A 25,616-nucleotide genomic window follows, 5' to 3' on the forward strand; every position below is an offset into this window, starting at 1 on the left:
AGAACAGAAACCCTGTGACAGGGGCACCCCCGACCCTTGCTGGAGCTTCATCACACTTGCGATACAACTCCAGCAATGCGCCACCTTTACGGCACAGATACATCACGCATCTGTGCTGTTTTTGCCCCATGATGCGCCGCATTGTAAATGCAGCACACCATAGGTGACGGAACAGCGGCACAGAATGACTAACACATCCCTGGTGATGCGCCAGTCATCATAAATCTATCCCTATGCTTCTTATCTTGTTAGAGATGAACCGCCATATGTATCATCAAAGTTTTTTGCATTTCCTAAATAGCGAACTTTAAGGAATAAATAGCGATTCTTTACCATTCCTAGTTTGCGATGAGCTATTTGCTAATTACAAATTACCCATTCATTTCCTTCATTTCCATAGGGCGTTTGGACTCACTTTTAGCTCGAACGGCTGAATGGATTTCCACGAAACTTGGCAAAATTGTAGGGACTGGTAGCCCGATGTGCCTTTGCTATGTCTCAAGATATATGCTCCAGTGGTTTTTACGAAAATTAACTTTGAAAAATATATATTGGGCTACATTGGCCTATATATATGTTGGAGCCCAAATGTAGCCCAATGTAGCCCAATGAAGCCCAATGAAGCCCAATGTAGCCCAATGTAGCCCAAAGATGGCCGCCAGAGACAAAAAAAACAAATGTAGCCCAAATATCAGCCAGATGTAGCCCAACTATAGCCCAGTGACAGAATGACCAATCAGCTTCGCAAACCTCCGTTACGCGAAGCGGAGCGCTGTTACAGATATATATCTTTTTTTTTAACGTTAATTTCTCAAAATCCACTGGAGCACATATATTGAGACCTAGCAAAGGCACATCGGGCTACCAGTCCCTAATATTTTACCAAGTTTCGTGCAAATCCATTCAGCCGTTCGATTATTATTATTATTTTTTTTTTTTGCCCCGCGGGGCCCTTTTAAAACCTCCACATCAAACCTAGGGGGTCAGCGAGGATCTACTATGCCCCCTTATGGTCATTTGCCCCTTCGCTTTGGCCTCCTCTTGTCTCTCGATCCTACCGAGAGACAAGATGGCGGCCGCTACGGACTGTTTGGAATGTTTACAGACGCCGGAGAACCAATCAGCTTCGCTTCACAAAGCTCGGTTGCGCGAAAAGTACGCGTACTGGAGCGCTGCCCGGTCCGCTGTTACAGATATATATCTTTTTTTAAACGTTAATTTCTCAAAATCCACTGTAGCACATATATTGAGACCTACAAAAGGCACATCGGGCTACCAGTCCCTACAATTTTGCCAAGTTTCGTGCAAATCCATTCAGCCGTTCGGGCTAAAAGTGAGGCCAACCGCCCTATGGAAAACTCAATGTTAAAAACACGTTTTGGGACCCCCCTTTTTTCTCGACCCCCCCTGGACGAACCCCCCCCCCCCAATTTTCAGGGGCTGCTCAGAAACAAAATGTGCCATTTTCCTGAAAATTTCAGCCAATTCCGTCCACAAACGCCAAAGTTATTTGACATAGAATTTTCAAAAATCCCATAGAGAAAAAATCCTAACTATATATACCTACTGGCGACCGCCAGTAGGTAATATCAAAACCAAAGAGTTGCCTGTGATGGAAGGAGCCCACAGACCAGGTGAGTATCAGCCACAATCTTTATTTGAAGCAACAGCGGGGAAAATTGCAAAGCGGCAACACGTTCATCCTGCCTGATGCGTTTCGTGCTAGGCGCACTTTCTCAAAGGCACCGGACTTCAGAGGCAGCAGCATGACAATTTTGGGCACCACACTAAATAATGAAGGTCCCGCCCCAGAGGGCGTGGCCACACCGTGGCCTGATGAAACTTGTGGTCCCAGTATTCCATGTCGTTACATCCAGAAAATAAAACCACAGTGTGTTTGCGCCGCCAGGCATCCTTCCTCGTTGCTGATAATCGTCTTCAAACAACCGGCACTATTCTCCATTACAAAGGCGTCGTTTGGCGACTCTGATGCTGGGCTGCTCGCAGCCCCCGGACTCCCCTACGCGGCTCAGGCAGGCCGCTTAACACCAAAACCAAAGAGTTGCCTGTGATAGAAGGAGCCCACAGAACAGGTGAGTATCAGCCACAATCTTTATTTGAAGCAACAGCGGGGAAAATTGCAAAGCGGCAACAAGTTCATCCTGCCTGACACGTTTCGTGCTATGCGCACTTTCTCAAAGGCACCGGACTTCAGAGGCAGTAGCATGACATTTTTGGGCACCACACTAAATAATATATATATATTCTCACTACTCGTTCTCCATTCGGATGTCGACTTCCACCAACAAAACGAGAGCGGACCCACAAGTAAGTGCAGTTTATCCTTTATTCACTGCTTCAACAGTTCGCCATAACGCGTTTCGGCAGTCACCTGCCTTGATCGCATGACAGTGTCAGGGATTTACTTTGCTGAATTTAAAGTGCAAGTGCAGTAACATTTTACCATGGACATAGTAAAAATACTTCAATTGATTGTACCTACACACTATTGTCTCAATCAATTTGTTATTATATGCTTAAATGCATATTATCTATTTTTTTGAACAGCCTTTTTTGAAACATTGCATTGTAACATATATTTCAATCCGCAGCTTTATTGTCTTGGTTTTTACCAAACATTCATAGCTTAAATGCTTACCAAACAGAATGTTCAAGTTTTTCCTATTTGGTACGTGTTCTTACTATTATGTCCTTATGCCTAAAATGTTCGTTCACTAATTATGTGTACCATAAACAGAAACTAAAATTGCCCAAGTGCGTGTGCAAATATGGAAGGCTCTAAGTTCCTTCCTATGTGTAAAGTGCAAGTAATAAATAAATAAATAAATGTAACCTGGAGTTTCTATCATGCATACCAATATTTTGCATTTGTCATGACATAATGTCTGTAACTATTACTACAAATATCTTCATACGGGTATGACTATTAGGTGCAAATATTGACATGTGCAAATAGGCAATTATATATGGAGGGATTGATTGATTCATTCCGCGATTGATTCCCATGGCTACAACCTTAGACAAAATCATGCAATTTAAATAGTCACATAAATATATAAATATATAAAATATATATATAAATATAACCATAAATACGTATAATATCATAAGATGCAACTCAATCATAAAATTAATCGATCAATAAAATTCCTGCATAAGATTGCTTTGTAAACATTCACTATATATTCGAAAAAATGTCCACGTCTCCATTGTTCTACAAGAGTTTTTCAGTATTTCCCTTCTTATTCACATCTATTTGAAGAAGATTTATTTATAAGCGGATCCTTCAATGCTGATTATATTGGTCATGTAAGCCTTACAGATTATACTAATTCATTTGATATTATGATAGAGGCAAGATTTGGTTTTTCTTTGGCATTAGAAGAGGGTTATTGTCTTTCATTTAGGAAGACCGTGTGCAACCGCAGAGTAAATGCCCCATGGGAGATTCTCCAAAGGAATACTTCTCTGGAGTACTGTCCACATAAAAAGGTATAGAGATCCTCAGTGGTGTTTAAACCACCCGGCTGCTTGGTATCTAACTGTAATATATATTGGGTTTCCAGCCTCCTTAATTTGGCTTCCCTGTTGCCCCCCTCTTGTCTAGTGGGATAGCATCTATGACATAGTACTGTAGGTGTGAGAGATTACTGTCATGCTGCTCCTTAAAATGTCTGGCAACAGGGTAGCTTGGGTCATTGTTTGTAATTGCCCTTGTCTGCTGTAGGATTCACTTATGGACCGCTAGTTTGGTGCTACCGACATATTTTAACCTGCAGCTACATTCTAAAACATAGACCACATATTCTGTCTTGCAGGTCAAATGTTGAGTAATAGGTCGGGGTACATTGCTAAAAGCTGTAAAATACTCTGTCCTGTTAGCACCAAACTTGCAAGCTTTACTGCGTTTGTAAAACCCTTTTCTAGCAGATAGCCATGAACCAGTATTATGGTCTTCTGGATTGTTACAGACCAGAGTGTTGCCCATAGTTGCAGTTTTCCTGTACGTTATAGCTGGCTTTTTAATTAGACTATCTCCTATAACTGGATCATCCGTGATTATGGGCCAACTACGTCTCATTATTTCCCTAATTTGTTTTTGCTGCCTTGAGAATGACGTAATGAGTCGTATAGGTTCATTCAGTGATCCCACTGGTTTCTTTTAATTTATATTTACAACTTAGTAATTCTTCGCTGGGCTTCTCTCTCGATTGTATCATGGCTTTATCCACCACCTTCATCTTGTACCCTCTTTCCAGAAATCTAGCTTTACTTGCATTTTGTTTTTTATCACATTCTAATTCGTGGCTGCAAATCCTTCTTATACGAAGCATTTCCCCATAGGGGATGCTGTCTATTAAATGACGGGGATGTGCACTGGATGCGTGTAATAACGTATTGCCTGCCGTGTCTTTGGGGTACAAGGTGGTACACATGGCATTGTTCTGTATCTTAATTTCCACATCTAAAAAAGTTACCTTTTCCTCACTGATATTTGAGGTGAATTCAAGGTTTACATCATTTACATTCAATTTCGATATAAACTGTTCTGCGCTCTCTGTTCCCTGCCAAATTATAAATAAATTATCTATAAACCTGAGCCAACAAATTAAATTATATTATCACGACAGACGTGCCCATATTGTTTCCTGAGGACCAGCTCCTCCCACCATCCCATGACTAAACATGCATAACTGGGGGAGAAGCTGGCCCCCATGGCCACACCCTGCACCTGTTGGTATACCTGATTCTTAAATAGGAATACATTGTTATTCAAACAAAATGTCAGCAAATCAATGATCATTCTATTGTGCTTTACAAATTGAATTGGCCTCTGTGATAGGAAATGTTCTGTGGCCCTAATTCCATCCCCATTCTTGATACAGGTGTACAAGGATGACACGTCCAATGCTATTATGCGATATCCCTGCTTCCATTGTATGTTATTGATCTTTCTCAGGAAATCGCTTGTGTCTTGTACATAGGATTCAAGACCCTGGACATACTCTTGTAAAAAATAATCGATGTAACAAGACATGTTCTCAAAAGGCCCATCACAGGCCGAGATAATAGGGCGACCCGGTGGCTTGTGTCTATCCTTGTGAAACTTGGGGATGAAACAGATTTTCGGTATCATCGGATGTTCCTTCCTAAGATATTTATATTCATCCGGGCCCAACATTCCTAGATTTTTCCACGCCAGTAGTTTTGTCATAAAGCAGTCCAAAGTGGTTTTGTACTTTTGAAAGGAGTTTTTCTGTAGCAGTCTGTGTTGCCCAGTTGTCCCATAGCCTCAGTCATGTACTCCTTTAGGGGCCAAAGGACAATATTGCCTCCTTTGTCCGAGTTTCCTATGACTACCTCTTTATCTTTGCGTAGCCTCTCCATCAATTGGCCATACTTCCTTTCATGGTCAGAAACTTTCCTTTTATTTTTGTTAATTTCCATATTGAGTTTTTTAATTTGGGCCACTATTTGATCATTAAATATATCAATTGAGTCCCTCGGCATTATAGGTGTAAATTTTAATTTTAATTTAAAATTTGTGTTCGGTCTGCTACTTGTTTCCGTATCCAAAACCCCACTGCCTTGTGAGTCATTGAGAGAACCAAGGTACATTTCCTCCTCCCTTGTGCATGCATTTTTTTTCCAAGCTTTACAAATCTCTCAGTGAATTCACAACTGCCACTGTGAGGCCAGGAATATTCGTCGTGTCTGTTACCATCTCGTTGGCTCTTTTATTTTTGTTGAAGGTTTGTAGCTGGTGACATTTTTTGAGTTTCAGCTTTCGAATAAATCTATATATGTCTGCTCGTGTTTGTGTATAATTGAAATCTGTTTCTGGGCCAAATGACAGACCTAGGGAAAGAAGATGTTCCTCCGCTGCATCTAACACACAATCTGATAAATTGATAATAGTGTTGGTGTTTATGGAGGTTGTATTAGGCATTGTTATATTGTTCACTTGCGTTTCCATGCTCCCCGTCCCCTTACCGGACGCTTGGGCCTCGCGCCTTCTTCTGGCCTTTCTCCTTTCCCTTCTGCTTTTGGTCCTGCGTTTTTTGCCGGTATGTTCCTGGGGCATAGGGTTTCCCTGCGGCTTTGTCTGTCATATATATATATTTATACACACACAATACCTGCATACACAAACACACACACACGTGTATATATGCACATATATGCACATATATACATACATATATGCAAAGAACTCTGGGTAGTTCCTAAATTTAGGTGGAGAGCACCTCCAATATGGAGCACCCTGCAACACCAGCGACACTCTGAATCTTCTCACCTCAAAACTCTGTTTTTCCAGCAAAGTTTTGAAGCATAGAATTAGCACAATATCATCCACGCTGAGCTATAAATGTGCACAGCTTTTTGCCATTTATACACCAAACTCTTTAAGCATAAGATTAGCAAAGTACTATGCAGGCTGAGATGTAAAATGACAAAAGCCTGTTACCACGCCAGGCACAGTATTACTGATTTGAATTGGTAAAATACCAACCAAGTCAACCTGGGATGCATAAAAGCAACTCCTGACATGTGTTTCGTTCTCATTAGACTCTTCAGAGAGGTATAACTATGTCCAAACACAAGGGAGCACCCAGTATAAGTCAAAACAATACCATTTCAGGCTTAGAGTGCTGAATAAATTATGCAAGCAGAGATCTCTGGGTAGTTCCCATATTTTGGTGGAGAGCAGCTCCAATATAGAGCACCCTGCAACACCAGCGACACTCAATCTGCTCACCTCAAATGTCTGTTTTTCTAGCAAAGTTTTTGAGCATAGGATTAGTGCAGTGCCATCCATGCTGAGCTGGAAAGGGACAAATCCTTTTGCCGTTTATACAGCAAAATCTTTAAGCATAGGATTAGCAAAGTGGTATCCATGCTGAGCTGTAAAATGACAAAAGCCTTTTACCACTCCAGGCACAGTATTAGAGCTTTGGAGTGGTAAAATACCATTCAAGCCAACCTGGAATGTCAGGGGTTGCTTTAATGCATTCCAGGTTGGCATGGATATTTTACAGGCTGCGACATGGGCATCAGTGCACATGTTCACAAATAATTATTGCCTTGACAGTCAGGTAAAATTGGGAGAGGATATGAACAGATCAGTTCTAAAAGACTTTTGCTCCGATAGAGACTTCTAGCCACACATTCCTTATCTTTTGAATATTGCACAGGCGTCAGACTTGATCTTGAAACTTTTCAGCAGTTACTCAGCTTGATGTTAGGTGGCACTGTATGGCTCCACACAATGTCAGTTCCTTTCTTTACATGGCACCAGATGCTGATCCACAGCTTCCTTCATGTCTCTCAGACATTTACCCCAATGTTTCTTCAGTGTGCAAGAAATGCATCCCAAAAAATCGAAGACTAGGCCTGCAGCTACTGTGCGTTGATGAACCCAAAGGTCATCAGGGACTGCGAGGTGAAGCTTTACATCTCCAAGCATAAGAAGGCCCCTCACCGGGACTGCTCCAAGTCCTGGTCCACGTTGAAAGCTTGATCATGGTCCCGTTCCCGTAGTCGATGTAGGCGTTCGAGAGGCTGGTCTTCACTCCGCTCAAAATCATCCGGTAAGTCGAAAAAGAAGCTTAAACATATGTTGGGGCAGCGCCACAAGTCTTGATCCCGCTCCCGAAGTCGGCAGACTTTAGAGCCGATCCCACTGCTGGTTAAGACACAACTTGAGTTTCCAGAGCCAACAGCCATGCCACAATAGATTGAAGCGTTCTGTGCAGCCATGCTCTGGCTCTTCGGATCCCAAAAGACTCCCTCTGGCATGCCTTTGGGCCTCCAGGAGCCAAGAGTCACTCCCTCGGGAGAATTGTCTGCATGTTCGCCCTCAGAGCTATTGGATCCTACGAGCCCATCTTGCCTCTGACTCCGCTTCCAGCACCCCAACTACACTGGCTCCGTGGACTTCGACTCTGATGCAGACTCAATCGACACAGGAGGAGGACGAGGGTCTGATTGATGTCTCCAACAGGGGCATAGGAAGGGGTTGCTGTGGGTGCGGTCCGACCCGGGTGTCGTCACAGAGGGGGGTGAGAAAATGGCAAAAATATGTGTTTTTTGCTCACAACACTTAAAAATAAGAATATTATTTATAAAGAGTTTAATAACTTCATCTGACAATTAATTAACCTCAAGGGGGGTGACAAGAAATGTTCCACACCGTGTACCACCTGACCTTTCTACTCCACTGGTCTCCAACACCGAATCGACATTGGTCCAACCTTGATTGAAGTAGGAACTGTTATATCCTGAGGTACCACTTCCCCCTACCTGCCTTGCCAACTATACAAGGGCTAACACATACATTACTTTCCCTTTTTGGCACCACAGCCTGTGGCAATAACTATGACCTGGGTGATGAGTTTGCTCAACCCTATAAGGATGGTAATTGGTACGATGACTTACAGAAGGAAAGTGGTCTTGATACCTCCCTGGAAACAGGCCTACTCTCACCTCCTGGACCGGCCACAGGGGAATTTACTTCCTACGCCATTGTTATGCATGGGTCGGCAAAAGTACTTGATCTCCAGCTCCCCACCTTGGAGATTGAGACCAGTTTATTGGAGGAAATCCTCAAACCAGGGAAACAATTTCTGAGCCCCTCTTTCTATTTAATGAGGTGTTGATACGGAATCTAAGCATGTGAAGACGTTTGGGAAACAGGTGTTTTCTACCAGCAATCTGGTACTTTAATTGCTTAACTCCGAAGTTATTCCCACACCCTTTGGGACTTAATGGCACAAGTCCTCCCTGATGTGCCAGAAGTTCTCTGACATGTCACTCAGGCAATCCAAGACGGTTGTGATGCAGCCGATTCATTGTGGCTTGGACACCACTAATTCCACTGGGTGGGCCATCGGACCAGTGTTGCCCTTTGCCGCCATGTGTGTCTGTGAGCGACTGGGTTCTCCAGCAATTTCGTCCTTGTTGATCGACATGCCCTTTGACGGTACTCACCTGTTTGGGTACACGGTTGATTCTACTATAGATTGTTTTAATGAAAGCAGGGCTTACGCTCGCTGAGCCTATCTGCCCTCCCTCATTAACGGCATCAATTCAACTACTCCTTCTGCAGCTTTGGTAGAGGTGCCTCTACAGGGATCCCAGCAGTTTTGCGGTCGAGGCAATGGTGTCCACCGACCCTGTCGGCCAAGGACATAGGGCCATTTAGTCTACAACTTCACCTGCAGTCCCACCTGCCAAACCGCTTTAGTATGCCCTTACAGTAGAACAGCCACTCAGTGGGAGGCAGAATCCATGGATTCTTCCTGGGTTGCAGAACATCTGACAGGTGGGTTCTACAGATCATTCGCAGGGGATAAGCCTTACCCTTCCTCTCTTCCCTGCTGCATCTTCCGCTATCCTCCCAACGATTTACTGAGGACCATCTCTCCTTTTGGCCAGAGGGGCTTTCAAGAAGGTCAAAAATCAAATGGGGATATAGTAGCGTGAAGGGATGGGGGTTCACTCAGCTTCCATAAATCGTGGAAACATGAATCAAAAGAAGAGTAAACTGCACTGGTCTCGAAACCAGGGTCCCTTGAGTAGTTTTCTGGAAGCCCACAACCAGTAATTACCGCCAGTGGTGTAAGTAATTGCCACTAGGATGTCTTATTGGGTAGTGTCATCATTGGGTTCCGCACCTTAGTACTTGCTTCTCCAGTTGAGTAACGCCTCCATCCGGAGAGAGGTACTGGTGGGATCTGTGCAGTGAAATATATAATTATCTCCTATACCTTTAAAAGTGAATTTTAATGTGAACATGAAGTATAGGGCTAAGGTTAAAATGTGAAGTGGTGATGTTGTTGGGACGTACTAACTGTCCTTAGCATCACACATAAATGGTCGACATGTTTCAGCCTTTGATGCCCTCACAGGTCTTAGGACTTCATCAGGACCTTTGTTTTGTGGTCAGATCCCTTCTGTGATCATTTGTTGTGCTTTTTCACTGTAAGTACACTTTACTGACGCGTCTTCAGTATTGCTGTATAACGAAATCTTTTTATAGGTTTATATCATGCCTGTGACTTTTTTGAGAGGTCAAAAACATAAGTATATTATGTACAAACCATAATTTCAGTGACTGTTTTCCCCAATGTGAGGCTTTATTACTTGGATGCAGCTGCACTTAGTGAGTGCAGGTAACACCAGAGCTGCCCTGAAAGTTTATTGGTGTGGGGGTACATGCAATTCTTTCCGAATTCAAGAAGTGTGTGGGACAGTGAACATAAAAGCTCTGCTAGGACTTTGCAAACATGGTTAAAAACCAGTCTTAGACTGGTAGGAGGGGTAAAGCTCTTATTCTGGAAATGTGAGAGAGTATTGAATATTCACTGTGATATGTGAGGTTCACAAACTGTGTGTCGGGGCGTGGAGGAGAGGGTTGGCGCAGTGCCTTAAAATGTGATTCTGCTTTTTGGGGCTATTTCATGCATGAGCTTATATTGAGCCAGTGGCTATGTGCAAGCAGTGGTTGCTGAGTGCTCGAGATATTCTTATAAAGCTTGTGTGTTGCTCACTATTGGGTCTGATCTGTGCCTCTTTACTGTGGGGTGGAAAGGGTCAAGAAGGTGCCAGTGCAAGAAGTAGGACATAGTTGTTACTCCCACCATTTTCTGATGTCCAAGAAGGACGGAGAACTTCGACCTATTCTAGACCTGCACCCTCTCAACGCCTTACTCTGAAAGGAACAAATTTAAATCCTCGCATTGGCCCAGGTCTTGTGTGCTCTAGACCCTGGAGACCAGACAGTAGCATTGAACTGGGCAGGGCACCTTTTTCCATATAACCACCGTCCCGGGCCACCAACATAATAACCTCAGTTTGTGTTTGGACAGGAGCCTTGTTAGTTTGCTGTGCTCCACTTTGGTCTCACTAGTGCCCTTCACATGTTGATTAAAGTGATGGCGGTGGTGGCAGCACATTTCAGAGGTCAGGGTGCCAGTTTTCCCCTATCTTGACGACTGGCTGTTTAAGATGGGCTCACCCCAGGCAGTCGTCAACCACCTCCAGACTACGTTGAACCTTCTCTCAGCTTTGGGGTTCACTATTAATATGCCGAAAAACACCTGACTCCTTCTCAGACACTCCCTTTTATCAGAGCCATTTTAGATATGGTTCAGTTTTATGTCTTTCCTCTAAGAAAGAGAGTCTAAGACATTCAGGCTACGATCCTGATCTTTCAGCCTCAGTCCTGTATTTCAGTTCATTTGACTCTGGGGCTGCTGAGAATGATGGCCTCCTGCATCCTGCTGGTTGAGCACACCAGGTGATATATGGGGTCTCTGGAGTGGGACCTGAAGTTTCTGTGGCTCCAACATCAAGGGGACCTCTCTGACGTCTTGAAATTTCAGAGGAGATGGCAAAAGAACTGCAGTGGAGGTTACTGAACCGCGATTGGGTCAGGGGCAGACTTCACTCTCCTCCCCACCCTGAACTGACAGTGGTGACTGAAGCATTGCTTCACTGTTGGGCGTCCATTTGGGAAAGGTGGAAATCAGAGGCCTCTTGTCTTCAGGAGGTTCATATGGGTGCTCAGAGTCCACTGGAGTTGAGGACCATCCGTTTGCCATTGAAAGCCTTCCTTCTATCCATCCATCAAGAGGACACTAGTACAGATGCTCACGGCCGACACTACTGTCATGTGGTACTGCAACAGGCAGGGTGGAGTCATGGACCCTGTGCCAGGAGAACCTGCGTCTCTGGACATGGCAGGACAACCAAGGGATCTTCCTGGTGGTAAACAACCTGGCAGGCTATTTGAATTGCAGGGCAGTCAAACTCAGCCATCGACCCCAAGAGGATCATGAATGGCAATTGCATCCAGAGAGGGGTGTAAGGTCTCTTCTGAAAATGGGGAAAACCTTGGCTTCATCTATTCGCCACCACTGAGAGGTCAGGACTTCTGCTGATTGGCGTTTCCAAGGGGTCTTTTGCTCCCCCCCTCAAGTGAAACTCTGGACTACACTATGCCTTTCTCCCACAGGTTTTCAAGAAGATCAGGACTGACTGGTACAAGTCATCCTAGTGGGTTCGAATTGGGCATGGAGAGTATGGTATCCAGACCTCCTGGGCTTGAGCATTTGTTTTCCGATCAGGCCCCCACTCCTGGACGACCTGCTGTCGGAGCAACATAGCACTGTTCTCTACTCGGGCTTTCACAATCGCCACCTTCATGCTTTGAGATTGAACAGAGACAGCTGAACACCTTTGACCTTCCTCTGGATTTGGTTGCTGTCATCTTGGCATCCAGGTGTCCCTAAACTAAAACTGTAAGCACTTGTCTTGGGGACAAATGTGTGGCTTGGGGTGGCACAAACCAGATTGACCCCCTCCAGGCCAAATTATCTTTCTGTCATTTGTTCAGTCTCTTGCCCAGCAAAGCTGTGGTTCGGGAACAGTTAAGGGTCATCTTTCATCCCTTTCCACCTTGTTATGATTGCCATATCAGCCCTCATTATTGAAGTCACTAGTTGTGATGCGATTTTGAAAGTGCTACATATATGTTTCCCTACCTCTCCCTTTGAAATGCCTTTATGGGACCTTAATCTGGTCCTCACCTATTTTTTGTGCACTCTGTTTATGCCGGTCCACAGCTATCCCTTACAGCTCCTCACGATTCAGATAGTTTTCCTCATTGCCATCTCCTCGCATGGCAAGTAAGTGTGCTTCAGGCTCTTTCTGCCAAACCACAATACATTACTTTCTTCCCAAACTGTTTCTGCAGATGCGGGTGTCATTTACACCAAAAGTTGTGACACTGTTCCACTTTGGTCAAACCATCACCCTGCCAGCATTCTATGTTCCACCTCACCCCTCTTAGTAGGAGAAGCTGCAACGCTTGGATGCCAAAAGAGCACTCAGCCTTTACATTCAGGGTACATGTAGGAGAGGAGGATCTGCTTTATAGTTACCCCCACTTTTTACCTAGTGTCAGTATGTTTTTGACTTTGTTTGCTGTGTTCCTGCCAATGAGGACCACAGCATCTGTGCTCTCTCCCCTAAATTGACTCTGGTAAGTACTTTGGTACCTCCACAATTGGCTACTGGTGCACCCTTTTAAGTCCTGTCTATATGGTACTGAGGTACCCAGGGCATAGGTACACCAGGGGTCTCCCATGGGCTGCAGCATGTAGTGTGTCATCCATGGGAGTCCACTTAAACTGTAACTACAGGCCTGCCATTGCTGCCTATGTGAGTTGGTGCTTGCCCCTCTCACAACAGATATACATTTCCTTATATCTGAGGTCACTGCACTTAGAATAGAAGAGCCTGCCATAGGGGTGACTTTTAGGTTTTAAGGGCAGGGTGCTTGAGTACAAGGGTGAGGGTGCCTCTGCATGAGTCGGTTCTCCAGGCCTTATAAGTGCTGTCAGCCAGTTTAAGATATATGGTGGACATCAGTCATTGTGAGATGTCTAACTATATAGTGGCTGCACCAAACCTCATCATCTTTGGTATCAAACTTATTGGAATCATAAACCAACACCCATTCTGATGCCTAAGTATGATCCCATGTACTGGGGGGCTCCCTAGTGTTCCCCCTGTACTCCCAATAACAGCCTTTCAAGGTCTGCCAGCAAGCTAGTGCTGTTGCCGACCACAGACACGATTCTGCCCTCCTATTGTTGAGCTGAGGTCGGTCAGGGGAAGGTAGAACAATAGGTTTCCTGGCACAGGGGGGTGTGATCACCTCCCAGACAGGACTTAGTGTATTGGGGTGGGGGCGCTTGCCAGTGTCACAAGACTGCTTTGAAGTGCACATTTGGTACCCTCCTTTCATACTCCAGTTTAAGGGAGTTCAGGAACCCTAGGTTCCCACTCTGGGGCAAAACTGGACAAAGGACTGGGGAGTATCCTCCTCTCTGTCTAGCCCCTCCTCTGGTTGGACCCTGAGTTATTCCAACCCTTCCTCTAGGGTACTTAAGGGCTCCCATGTGAGTGGGTCCCTAGATTTGTCGTGGAACAAGACTCACCTCGGAAACCAAGACACACTTCAACCGTCTGGACACTTGGACTTCGACTGGGACTCTGACTGCATCAAGGAAGACTCCTGGTCTCGCTGTTCAAGTCTTCTGCGTTGTCTCTGTCTGTGCTTAATCCAGATTCTCCAGAAGGCCTGTGGGCATCAAGGACTTCCAAAGTAATCTCCCTTGGAGTGAAGTAGTCACTCCTCTGCATCTGCAGGAACCGCAAAGAAGCTGACCAGTCTGCTGCTCCTGTCATCTTACGGACTTCCCGAGGGCCCAGCAACACAGGTAGTGGTTCTGCAGCTCCCTAGAGGCCTGACCTGTCTTCTCAGCCATTTTGAGGACAGTATCTCTCATCGGAGCTGCTGGGACCCCATCCCTGTGCAGCACGTCCACTTGCCATTGCCAGGGCTTGTTGGCTTTGCACTCCAGAGATCCTCAGGCTACTAAAAGCTCCAGCACCTCATCCACTCGAGGATCAGCATCCTCACTGCATCCTCTGCACTGTGGGCATCCATCTTGGGTGAGCTGCCTGAGGTCCTTTTGCGACTCCTGTGCCTTCGGCCTGTGTGTCCTGTCAAGGGTTTTCTTTGGTAAACATCAATTAGTAAGCGGCTGTTACACTTTGTACCATACTTCGCAAGCGTTACAACGCATGCGATGTTACAATGCGTAGTCTTTACTAGGCAAGTTGATACATCGCATGCGTTGTAACACTTGTGAAGTAAAGGCTATCCACATTGTTGTGTGGAAACAGACACACTTCCGCTTCGACGCGCTACGGTTTCATCACATAGAGGCATTGTCCCTCTCAAGGAATGTGTTAAGATGACAGTGAATATGGGGTAAGCCTGCGCTCTATGCTTTAAATGGAAAGTGTATTAATCAAAACAGAGGGCACTGGTCCAGATGAGGGGTACAAGTAGTCACCCACCCAAGTAGTCACCCACTCGATACAGAGTAAGAGAGAGGTGTAAGTGGTCCTAGGTTTTTTGAGGCCCACTTGTGAGAGGGAAGAACAAGTCTTGTCTCTTAACACCCCGAAGGATGTCATGCTTCATCATTGGGCGTTTTGCTTCTCGTCGGGCTGGTGCTGCAATGCCCTACTGGTCCCCCGAAGGGTCACTTTAGCGGAGATCTTTTAAGACAAAACACCATTTAGTGCATGCGGGTGTGTGCCCTCTTTAGAGGGTGAAGTGGTGCGTGCAACGTGAGTCTAAAACTGTCTAAGGTTTACCAGATGTATCATTTTTAATGAGAAGGTACCCTTGGCAGACTAAAAAAGTACCAGGTAACTATAATGTGAGAAAGGTCGACATGTTTTGCGCCTGTGCGGTCTCAACCGATCTGTGGCGCTTCTTCAGGACCGAGAAAACAAAATAAAGTGTAGTGCACGTGAAGAGTGAAAGGGTTAATACCCTCAATAGGTATCCGGGCGGGCACGGGAACAATGTACCCTGCAGTCTATCTGCAATAACTAATTTGTTTTTGCCGCTCCTGGACATCACCTAAAAAAACAAGGAGAGTTGCTCCATAGGCTAGTAGGAGTCGAGCGCCCGCACCTTACCGGGAATTTTGCTCAGTTGCCAGCTCATATGCATCTACCCCAGCCGTTTTCCTGCCAGGGTCGTGATTGGGGTAGTGTTTTAGGGTAGAGTTGTGGTTTTGGTGTAGTGTAAGGTAGTGTTTAAGGGTTTAGGCTAGTGTTGGGGTGCGTTCAGGGTAGTATTTGGGAGTAGGGAAAGGAATAGGGGTAGGGGCAGTGTCGTGCTGGGGGTAGTGTTTTAGGGTAGTGTTGTGGTGTTGGTATAGTGTAGGGTAGTGTTTTGGGGTTTAGGGTAGTGTCGGGGTGCGTGCAGGGTAGTGTTTGAGTGTAGGGAGCGGGCTAGGGGGAGGGTCGTCCAGGGGGTAGTGATTTAGGGTTAAGTGTTGTGGTGTTTGAGTAGTGAAGGGTAGTGTAGTGTTTTAGAGTTTGTGATGTGTAGGGTAGTGTATTTGTATTTAGTATTTTGTATAGTGGTTTTTTTTACATTCATCTGTTTTTATTACTAGGCAAGTTTTTAATTTGCATACATTAACACTTGCAATGTAAAGGTATGCAAACTAAACACTTGCGTAGTAACGGTATTTGCTAAGTAAAAACATTACAGTAAAAAGCTGTGAAGTAATGGTATGCAAAATAACGAGTCATATTCGGTTTCCTTTGCTTCAGTGGGCTCCCCTGCTTGCTCAGTCCTGCTCTGACCCCCAGCACTTGATGAGTCCCTTGAACCTTGCTGCTCCCAACGTTTGCGTCTTCTTGCTTTCCTCGTCATTTGAGACTACCAAGGCTTGTAGGTTCTCCCACCTGACATCGACCACCTACACACCGACATCCGACGTGGGACAGCTCATGCACGGCTCCTGCTCCTCACAGCTGTAGCGACAAGGTCACCATCTTTACTTCTGAACCTCCCAACATCAGTGGGCATTATGCTCCTGTGTCTCCTGGTCACCTCAGAGTGGCACAGACTCTTCCCTTTTGTTTGCTTTCAGAATCTCCTCTTCAAGAATCCACCCTTGGATTCCACTTGACTCCTTCGCAGTCTTTTCCAGAGGCATCGTCTTTGAAGTCTCCCATTGTCCTCTATGGCAGGTTCCAACATCACTTCACCCCTATGCACCTGGCTTCCCATGTGCAGGTAACCTGGTTCCTGGGGCATCCACGGGTGGGGTGGCTCTCCAACCTTCCATCCTCCAAAAGGTTTCTTCGGGGTGATCTGGGAAGGGTCCTTTTTCTTTAAAACTGCAACCACTGCTTCTCCATTGACTTTTATTGGGCACATGGGTGTGTTTCCACTCTGCACACAGCCTCCGTGAGGTTCCTGGCTACTTACCTTGGGTGGCTTCTTGTGGCCCCAGCTCCTCTGAGTCATCTGGTCCGAGTCCCGTTCTCCTTTGCAGTTTGCATTCCACTTTCTTAGTATATGGTTTGGTCTCCCCTTGGAAACCAGTGTTTATTTGTGCTACTTATCTGAATATTTTGAATTATTCTTGTGTATTTTGTTGATCTCTCCGAGCAAGAGCTATACCAATGTGTTAGTGATTGTGTTGTGTAATAAACAGACCTATTTTTTATAAAATACTGTGTGGTTCTTTTCACCTAATCTACACTGCTGATTAAATGTGCTTACTTTTGGTCTCTTTTGGAAAAAGAGGTGCATATGCTACAAAAGGGGAATGAGGCCTAGGCCTTTTTCTTTCTCTTTTGTACCTACTGCTATGTTATTTTGTTACCGAGACTCCCATTCCTACGACGGGGAATGATGCAAGCTATGGGAATCTATGAAAGTTCCAATACTGGGGCAATCTATCTTCTAACCATAGATTCCTCATTTTAGAAAAGACACCAAATCAGTACCTTCCCAGGTGGCTGTTCTGTGGAGTGTGCTCGGCCCAAAACGTCTTGCATGACCGAGCAGCTGAAATTACCTGGTTGTCAAGGCAGTAGCTCTTCATGAATGCATGCACTGACACCCACATTGCAGCACTCCGCATCCTAACATCTAGCAGACACCCTCTCCCAATTCCACAATGCCAACATGTATTGACTCAGCAATTAATGGCAAAGTTAATAACTCAATTTCTTACACTCACACTTTCCCAGCAAATAACACTCCAAATACACTGATGGCTGAGAGGTGTTTTTACATCTATGAACAGTGTCATATCCACTTCAGAAATCTGAGCCTTAAAACTCCATCCCCACCTTTCACTCGTTTGTTATAGTTATCGTGTATTTCCTCTTCTAGATATCCCCTTCTCGAATTATATATGCTGTTTGTTTAGGTAGATGTTTCAAATATAAACTCACTTTTATTCATATTGTTATTTATTACAAAATTATAATTAAGTCTGCATGAATATATTTATGTTTTTCTGTATGGATTGAATTTTCCTTTCCTGTGATTGTTTTTAAAATAATGAACAAGGTTAACTAGAAACTAACTTCACTTCTCATGTATTATTTTTAAGCAATAGGCAAGGTTTTACAGAATATAAGTGAATGGCAGCCAGGGTTTGTCTGACTGCTATGTGTTTATTGTGAAGATGTTCAGATACAAACATACGAACTAAGAACAGAGTGTAATGAGATAGAAAGGAACTGCATACCGCAAACTCAAGACAGAATGGCTCTGTAGAGCTCTAATCACCTTCCTTCGAAAAAGGCTACAGGGAAATACATTCAGCCTTCACTTGGTAGCTTACCTGCCTGTCTGCAGACACTGATGAGCATAGTAGACACTGCTACTTTGCTGAACATTGACTCTATTGTTCAGAAGAAGGGACAAAGGTGTAAACCATCTTTTGAAAATCGAAGCAGGCTGCTTATGGTGCGAAGTTTAGCTCAGCCGAGAGAAAGGTTGGGTTGAATATATTGATAGAAATAAGCTTTACGATACAATAACAATGTTATAATGTTATTTTTTTATTATTCACCCTCCTGATCAATATAATTACCACTACTTTGTTAATAAAATAGTTATTACTTACATTAAATGCACTAGAATAGGGTTTTAATTTGTAATACATCTAGAAAATATATTTCTGGTTTCCTAGTGTTTTTGAGTGTGCCTTTCCTTGATGAAAAAGGGTTTAGATTTCACTAACTATTCCTGTGATCTCTCACAGGATTGATCATTGCCTAAAATGCATCTCACTCAAGTAATGCTCAGTGGGTTGTGAGGCGGTTGCAGTCCATCTAGCTGTCTCAGGTTGGCACATTGACAAGTCCGTGGTGCCAGAGGGTCTAGAAGGCCTTTTCTAGGTTGTGTTTGTGAAAGAAATCCAGAAAATGTATCAATTTCCCACTTTAACAGATGCAAAAGAAAAATACTCCACAACTCACCTCCTAATCTTGCATCTCTTTTATTAACACACAAACATATTGGTCTGCACATCCCCTTTTCAAAGACTGCTAAAAATCCCAGTGTCACAATCACAAACAGTCTCCCACCTCCCACGTGTAAAGACCTCACAAAATGCCTCCCTAAGACTTTTTGAACAGAACAATGACATCCAGAATCATCAGAACGTCAGCCCTACCAAATCTACGAAACTTCTTACAATCAATCCCGCTGCACAACACTCAAGAAAAATCACAACCAATCAACAATAACACTAACACTAACCAAAATCTCTAAGAACATTACTTACTTTCCTCTAGCCTTAAATCACTCCACCTCCAAATAAAAACTAGCTCTAAAACTGCCTGCTATTAAATGCTGGCTCAATGAACAAATAAAGCATCTTCGACCTACTGACAGAGACAGAACCTGACTTGCTCTTCACAATGAATCATGGATGGGGAACTCATGGCAGCAATAATGCATGAAGCTATCCATCGAGTCTATTAAATCAATACTTACACCTGCACAGGTAAAAGAGGAGGCAGCTTAGCCATTATATTTAAGGAAATGAAACAACACTCATCAAAGAGCAGAATGTTTTCATATAAGGTTTTGAGTCCCACTTTGTCAGATGAAACCCTAGCCCAACATTTTCCTGCTAGTTTCTCCTCATCTACACGCCATCACCCAGCAATGGAAAGTTGCCAGACACTTTCCTAAACAGTGTATTAGACCGGTTTTACCAAATATTCAAACCTATGCATCCATGGTGACCTGGACCTAGGAACTACAGCAACATGCCTGTATCTACTTATAACGTCCCAGCCATACTCCAATTTAAGAAAGAGCTGAAGGCTTACCACTTTCAAGAACACTACAACACAATGGAGTAAGAATCCACTTATGATCCCTCAACACAGCTACCTCTCCAATTATTTGTTGACTGATTATTTGCATGTCACCCTGTGCAGTGCTCGCCAGCCTTTTGACTAGGTTAGCCTATATAAATACTACTGACATCCATGTAATTTTACTTACTCTTCAAAGTTTAGTGCATTTGTCCAGTTGAGCAGCTCATCCACTTCCCAGTCCATCACACTGTCTGGTCCGTGTAGTTCTGCTGAGTTTATTAGACCTTGTGTAGCTCGTTGGATGAGGACAGCAGTGTTTGGTTCTGATGTCTCTGCATGCAGGCTACCTTCATAATACCTGAGTGAGTGAGAGATGTACAGTAACTTTAGCTTGTGTGAAACTGTCTTTTACAAGCAGTTTTTGAACAACCCTTTTAATATATATATTTTTTACTACTGTTGTACAAACTAATGTTACTTTAGTATATTAAGCCAAAGTACAAGCATCCTATCCCTGTGAAGTCTTAACTTACATCCACCACGCAGTTTTGTAAGTATATATATTAATATATCTATCTGTACATTTACATCTATGTGTGTTTATATATTTACTAAGAAAAACAAAGCTTAATGTAACGTTAGTTATGTGAATATGCGAATATGTCAGTGACAACATGAATGTTTTAAACTAATAAAAACACATAAATTCACCAGTTATAGTTATTAGAGCTAACTATAACTTGCATCCCCGCCATGCACTGCTTATGACCTAACATATTAAATCACTCATGACATGTCCTATGACATCATTTGTGATATCACTGATAACATCTTAAATGACATCACTGATGACATCATCCAAAGAGTGTGTTAGTTTGTTTTATAGTTTACATAGTGGCATATTACTTTTCTACCTAATTTTGTACAGCCTGTGTCCAGATAACAGGTGTAAGTATTTACAAAACACATGTGCTCCTAATGCATCATAGGTGTGTAGAATATTAAACACGTTATAAATCTTTTGACTGAACAGTAGCTCTGTGTGCAGGTGACAGTTGGCTACTTGTGGTTACTGTGTTCCGCACACATGTTTTGGCCCTGCAGAAAAAAGTTTCCAACAAGGCAAAGATTCTAAGTAAAACATATTAAGTATTATAAGCAGCATTGAGTTATTAGACAGAATCGTCCCATCATCACAGTTTCTACATAACATATAAGACTTTGTGCACAGGGAACAAACCAATGTACAAGTGCTTGTTTTGCTTCAGAAGATGTGTTATCTGTAAAGTTTTCATCACAGTATGAACGCTGCAGGTAGTTTGATCTGTATCACCTTCAGACATCTGATATTTTAAGTGAATAGTCACTCTTTGGACAAATTTTGTATATAGTGTACACTGTTCTTAGTAGATACTTTCTAATACTTTGTGGTGTATTTCTCATGAGAGTTTCACTGTCTGCAAAAACTGTGTACAGTGTAAACTCACTCCATAGAGTAAATAGTGCCCACATTTCTACTTATAGCCACTTCATTTCTCAATGTGGGTTCAATGAGTGTCCGGGGTACCCAGGAACCTCACGGAGGCTGTGTGCAGAGTGGAAACACATGCGCTTACTCAATGCAAGTCAATGGGAACGTCGCGGTTGCAGTTTTTAAGATGAAGGACCCTCCCCAGTGGACCCTGAAGAAACCCTGTAGAAGAGAGAAGGTTGGAGAGTCACCCTACCCGTGGATACCCCGGGAACCAGGATACCTACAGCAGGGAAGACAGGTGCATAGGTGCAAAGTGATGTCGGAAACTGGTGTAGACCACAATGGAGGACTTCAGAAAAGATCTCACCAGCGAAGACTGTGCAAGAGTCCGGTGGATTCTTGAAGAGAAGAACCTGCAAGCAGAGACGACAGAGTCTATGCCACTCCGAGGTGACCAGGGGGCACGGAAGAGCAATGACCACAGATGACTGAAGATGCAGGAGTGATGACGGTGACCCTGTTGCTGCAGCTGTGAGGACCAGGCGACGCCGAGGAAGACCAGGAGCCGTTCATGAGCTGGCCCATGTTAGAGGTTGAGAACCAGGGGGTCGGTTTCCAGCGTGAGCACCTACAAGCCTTGGCAGCAACAACAGACGTGGAAGACAATGAAGGAGCAACGTTGGGACCAGCAAGGTCCAAGGGACTAACCAATTGCAGGAGAGTCAGAGCAGGCCCGAGCAAGTAGGGGAATCCACTGGAGGAAGAGAAGACCCTCGGGAAGACCCACAGGCTAAAGGCACAGGAGTCACAAAAGGACCTCAAGCAGCTCACAAAAGAAGAAGGCCCACGGGGCAGAGGATGCGATGAGGATGAAGATCTTGGCAGGAAGAAATGCTGAAGGTGGGAGCTTCTTGTAGTCAAAAGATCTCTGGAGTGCAGAGCCAACAAACCTTGGCCATGGCAAGTCAACGCAGTGCACAGTGGTTTGGTCCCAGAAGTTCCAACGAGGGATACTGGCCTCAAAACTGCGGAGAGGACAGGTCAGGCCTTGAGGGAGTTGAAGAACCACCACCTGTGTTGCTGAGCTTTTGAAAGTCTGGGATATCAGGAGCAGCAGACCGATCATCTTTGTTGCAGTGCCTGCAGATGCAGGGGAGTGACTCCTTCCCTCCGGGTAAGATTACTTCGGGTGTCCTTGATTCCCACAGATCTGTTGAAGGGTAGTCAGACAAAATATCGAAATCAAAATATCGATATACAATAATATCGATGTTTTAATATCGATGGTATAGTATATCGATGTGCCATAATATCGACAGACAGAATACCGAGATTAAGGTATGTATGTTAGTAATATCGAAATTTTGTTGTTTAGTGTTATGTATTTTATTATGTTGTTTATATGTTTGCTAAATATGTTTAGAAATGTATGTTTGAAAATTAGTAATTATGTTAACATTTTGCGTTTTAGTATTAGAGCGGGTTGTGGGTTTATAGGGGAATAGGGTGGGAAGTAATTTAATAATAATTAAATAATTAATATATATTTTTAAATATTTTTTAATTAATAATTAATTTGTAATTAATTGAAACTAATTAGTTAATTACATTAATTAGATTTAATGTGGTAATATATTTAATTTAGTGTTATTGTTAATTAATAATTAATTGGTAATTAATTAATATTAAATAGGTAATTAAATTAATTAGATTTAATGTGCTAAGATATATAATGTATTGTTATTGTTAATTAAAAATTAATTGGTAATTAATTAATGTTAATTAGTTAATTACATTAATTAGATTTATTGTGCTAATATATTTAAATTAGTGTTATTGTTAATTAATAATTAATTTGTAATGAAATAATATTAAGTAGTAAATTAAATTAATTAGAGTTAATGTGTTAATATTTTTAATTTATTAATTTTTGATATTGTTATTTAATAATTAATTGGTAATTAATACTTATTAAGTGATTAAATGATTTCATTTATTTATGTGTAGTGGGTTGTGAGTTTATAGGGAAACAACCATTACAATGCAACTTTTACAACGCACTACCATTACAATGAAACTTTTACAACGCAAAAACTATTACAACGCATGCATTTACAACGCATGTTTTTACAACGCAGATACCTTTACAATGCATACCATTACAACGTAAGTATTGGTAAGTATATAATTATATTTAAAATGTTATAGTTTGGGGTTTTTGGGTCAAGGGGTATTTTTAGGGTTCAGGGTCAGTTTTTAGTTTTTGGGTAAAGGGGTATTTTTAGGGTTCAGGGTCAGTTTTTAGTTTTTGGGTAACGGGGTATTTTTAGGGTTCATGGTCAGTTTTTTGTTTTTGGGTAAAGGGGTATTTTTAGGGCACAGGGTCAGTTTTTAGTTTGTGGGTAAAGGGGTATTTTTAGGGTTCAGGGTCAGTTTTGGGTTTTTGGGTAAAGGGGTATTTTTAGGGTTCAGGGTCAGTTTTTAGTTTTTGGGTAAAGGGGTATTTTTAGGGTTCAGGGTCAGTTTTTAGTTTTTGGGTAAGGGGGTATTTTTAGGGTTCAGGGTCAGTTTTTATTTTTTGGGTAAAGGGGTATTTTTAGGGTTCAGGGTCAGTTTTTAGTTTTTGGGTAAAGGGGTATTTTTAGGGCACAGGGTCAGTTTTTAGTTTTTGGGTAAAGGGGTATTTTTAGGGTTCAGGGTCAGTTTTGGGTTTTTGGGTAAAGGGGTATTTTTAGGGTTCAGGGTCAGTTTTTAGTTTTTGGGTAAAGGGGTATTTTTAGGGTTCAGGGTCAGTTTTTAGTTTTTTGGTAAAGGGGTATTTTTAGGGTTCAGGGTCAGTTTTGGGTTTTTGGGGTACAGGGGTACAGTGTAAAAATTAAAGTAAAATTAAATTTAAATTAAATTAATTAAATTAAATTAAATTATATTATATTAATTTTAATTAATTTACATAAAAAATTATTATATACTTACCAATACTTACGTTGTAATGGTATGCGTTGTAAAAGTATCTGCGTTTTAAAAACATGCGTTAATATTTGTAAAATTATATGTATTTTTTAATTAATTTTAAATTATTATTAATACATTTAAAAAAACGATATTTTTAATTTCGATATTTTTGTACAACGATATTATTTTTTCGATATTTTTGTACTTACCATTATGTAGATATAACTTCGATATTTTTGATTTCGATATTTTTGTGTCGATATTTTTGTATGTAGATATTCTGTCTGTCGATATTATGTCATACAACCCTGTTGAAGATCCTGGAAGAAGCACGGACACAGATGAAGGAGGCTTGGAGAACAGCGAGACAAGGAGCAACAGGAGTCTTCCTTGATGCAGTCCAGGCGAAATCCAGCGAAGTCCAAGTGCCAAGATGGTCGAAGAGTGACATGGTTTCAGGCTTGAGTCTTGTCCCTCGACGTATCCGAGGACAACTCAGGGGCCCCTCCCAGAGGGGCTGGACTGAAGGGAGGTACTCCCATGTCCTTTATCCAGTTTGCAAGGAGGGCACCAAATGTGTCCTTCAAAGCAGTCTGGTGGCACTGGCAAGCACCGCCACCCCAGCCCAATAGACTAAGTCCTGTCTGGGAGGTGGTCACACCTCCCTTTGACAATATACCAATTGTTCTACCTTCCCTTGTTCAAGCTCATCTCAGCAGCAGGAGAGCAGAATCGTATCTAGGGTCAGCAGTAGCACTAGCAGACGCTGGAAGGCTGTTCCCGGGAGAACTGGAGGCTTCCCGGATGAGCCCCCCAGTGCATGGAATCATACCTCCAACACCAGTAACGGTGTTGGGGTATGATTTCAATATGTTTGATACCAAACATGCTCAGGTAGGGCAGAGCCAGTAAATAGTTAGCCATCGCGTAGTGATGCATGGCCATTATATGTATCAAAATGGCTGACCACACTTACAAAGCCTGGAGAATCGACTCGGCGGTTTGCAGAGGGTATCCTGCTGATGCAGGGCACCTTTACACTAATAACCTAGTACCCTGCCTTTAGGATTGAAAGCCTGCCTTAGGGGTGACTTATGGGTTTTAAGGGTTTTAAGTGATGTTACCTCAGATATAAGAAAACGTATATCTGTTGTAAGTGGTGCTAGCCCCAGCTTACACAGGCTGCAATGGCAGGCCTGTAGTCAATGTTTTAGTGGTCTCTCATGAGTGGCATAATACATGCTACAGCCAAAAGGAGACCCTTGGTGTACCTATGCCCTGGGTACCTTTGTACCATATACTGCTGACTTACAAGGGTACACCAGTAGCCAATTGTGGAGGTACCTGCCATGTCAACTTTAGGGAGGGAGCACAGTGTCTGGGGTCCTGATTAGTAGGATCCCAGCCAGACTCATCACAAAAACAT

The 25,616-nt window shown here is 43.1% G+C and overlaps 1 protein-coding gene across 1 annotated transcript in view; it reads right to left on the reverse strand.

Annotated features, from left to right (window-relative positions):
* Positions 1–25,616, reverse strand: part of C8H11orf65 (chromosome 8 C11orf65 homolog) — a 515,706-nt gene that overhangs the window by 85,938 nt on the left and 404,152 nt on the right. The window contains exon 7 of the mRNA XM_078657052.1: positions 19,952–20,122. Coding sequence (XP_078513178.1) covers positions 19,952–20,122 — 171 coding nt within the window. The remainder of the gene's footprint in view (positions 1–19,951; positions 20,123–25,616) is intronic.

Source organism: Lissotriton helveticus, chromosome 8 (genome assembly GCF_964261635.1).
Source record: "Lissotriton helveticus chromosome 8, aLisHel1.1, whole genome shotgun sequence".
NCBI classification, from domain to species: domain Eukaryota; kingdom Metazoa; phylum Chordata; class Amphibia; order Caudata; family Salamandridae; genus Lissotriton; species Lissotriton helveticus.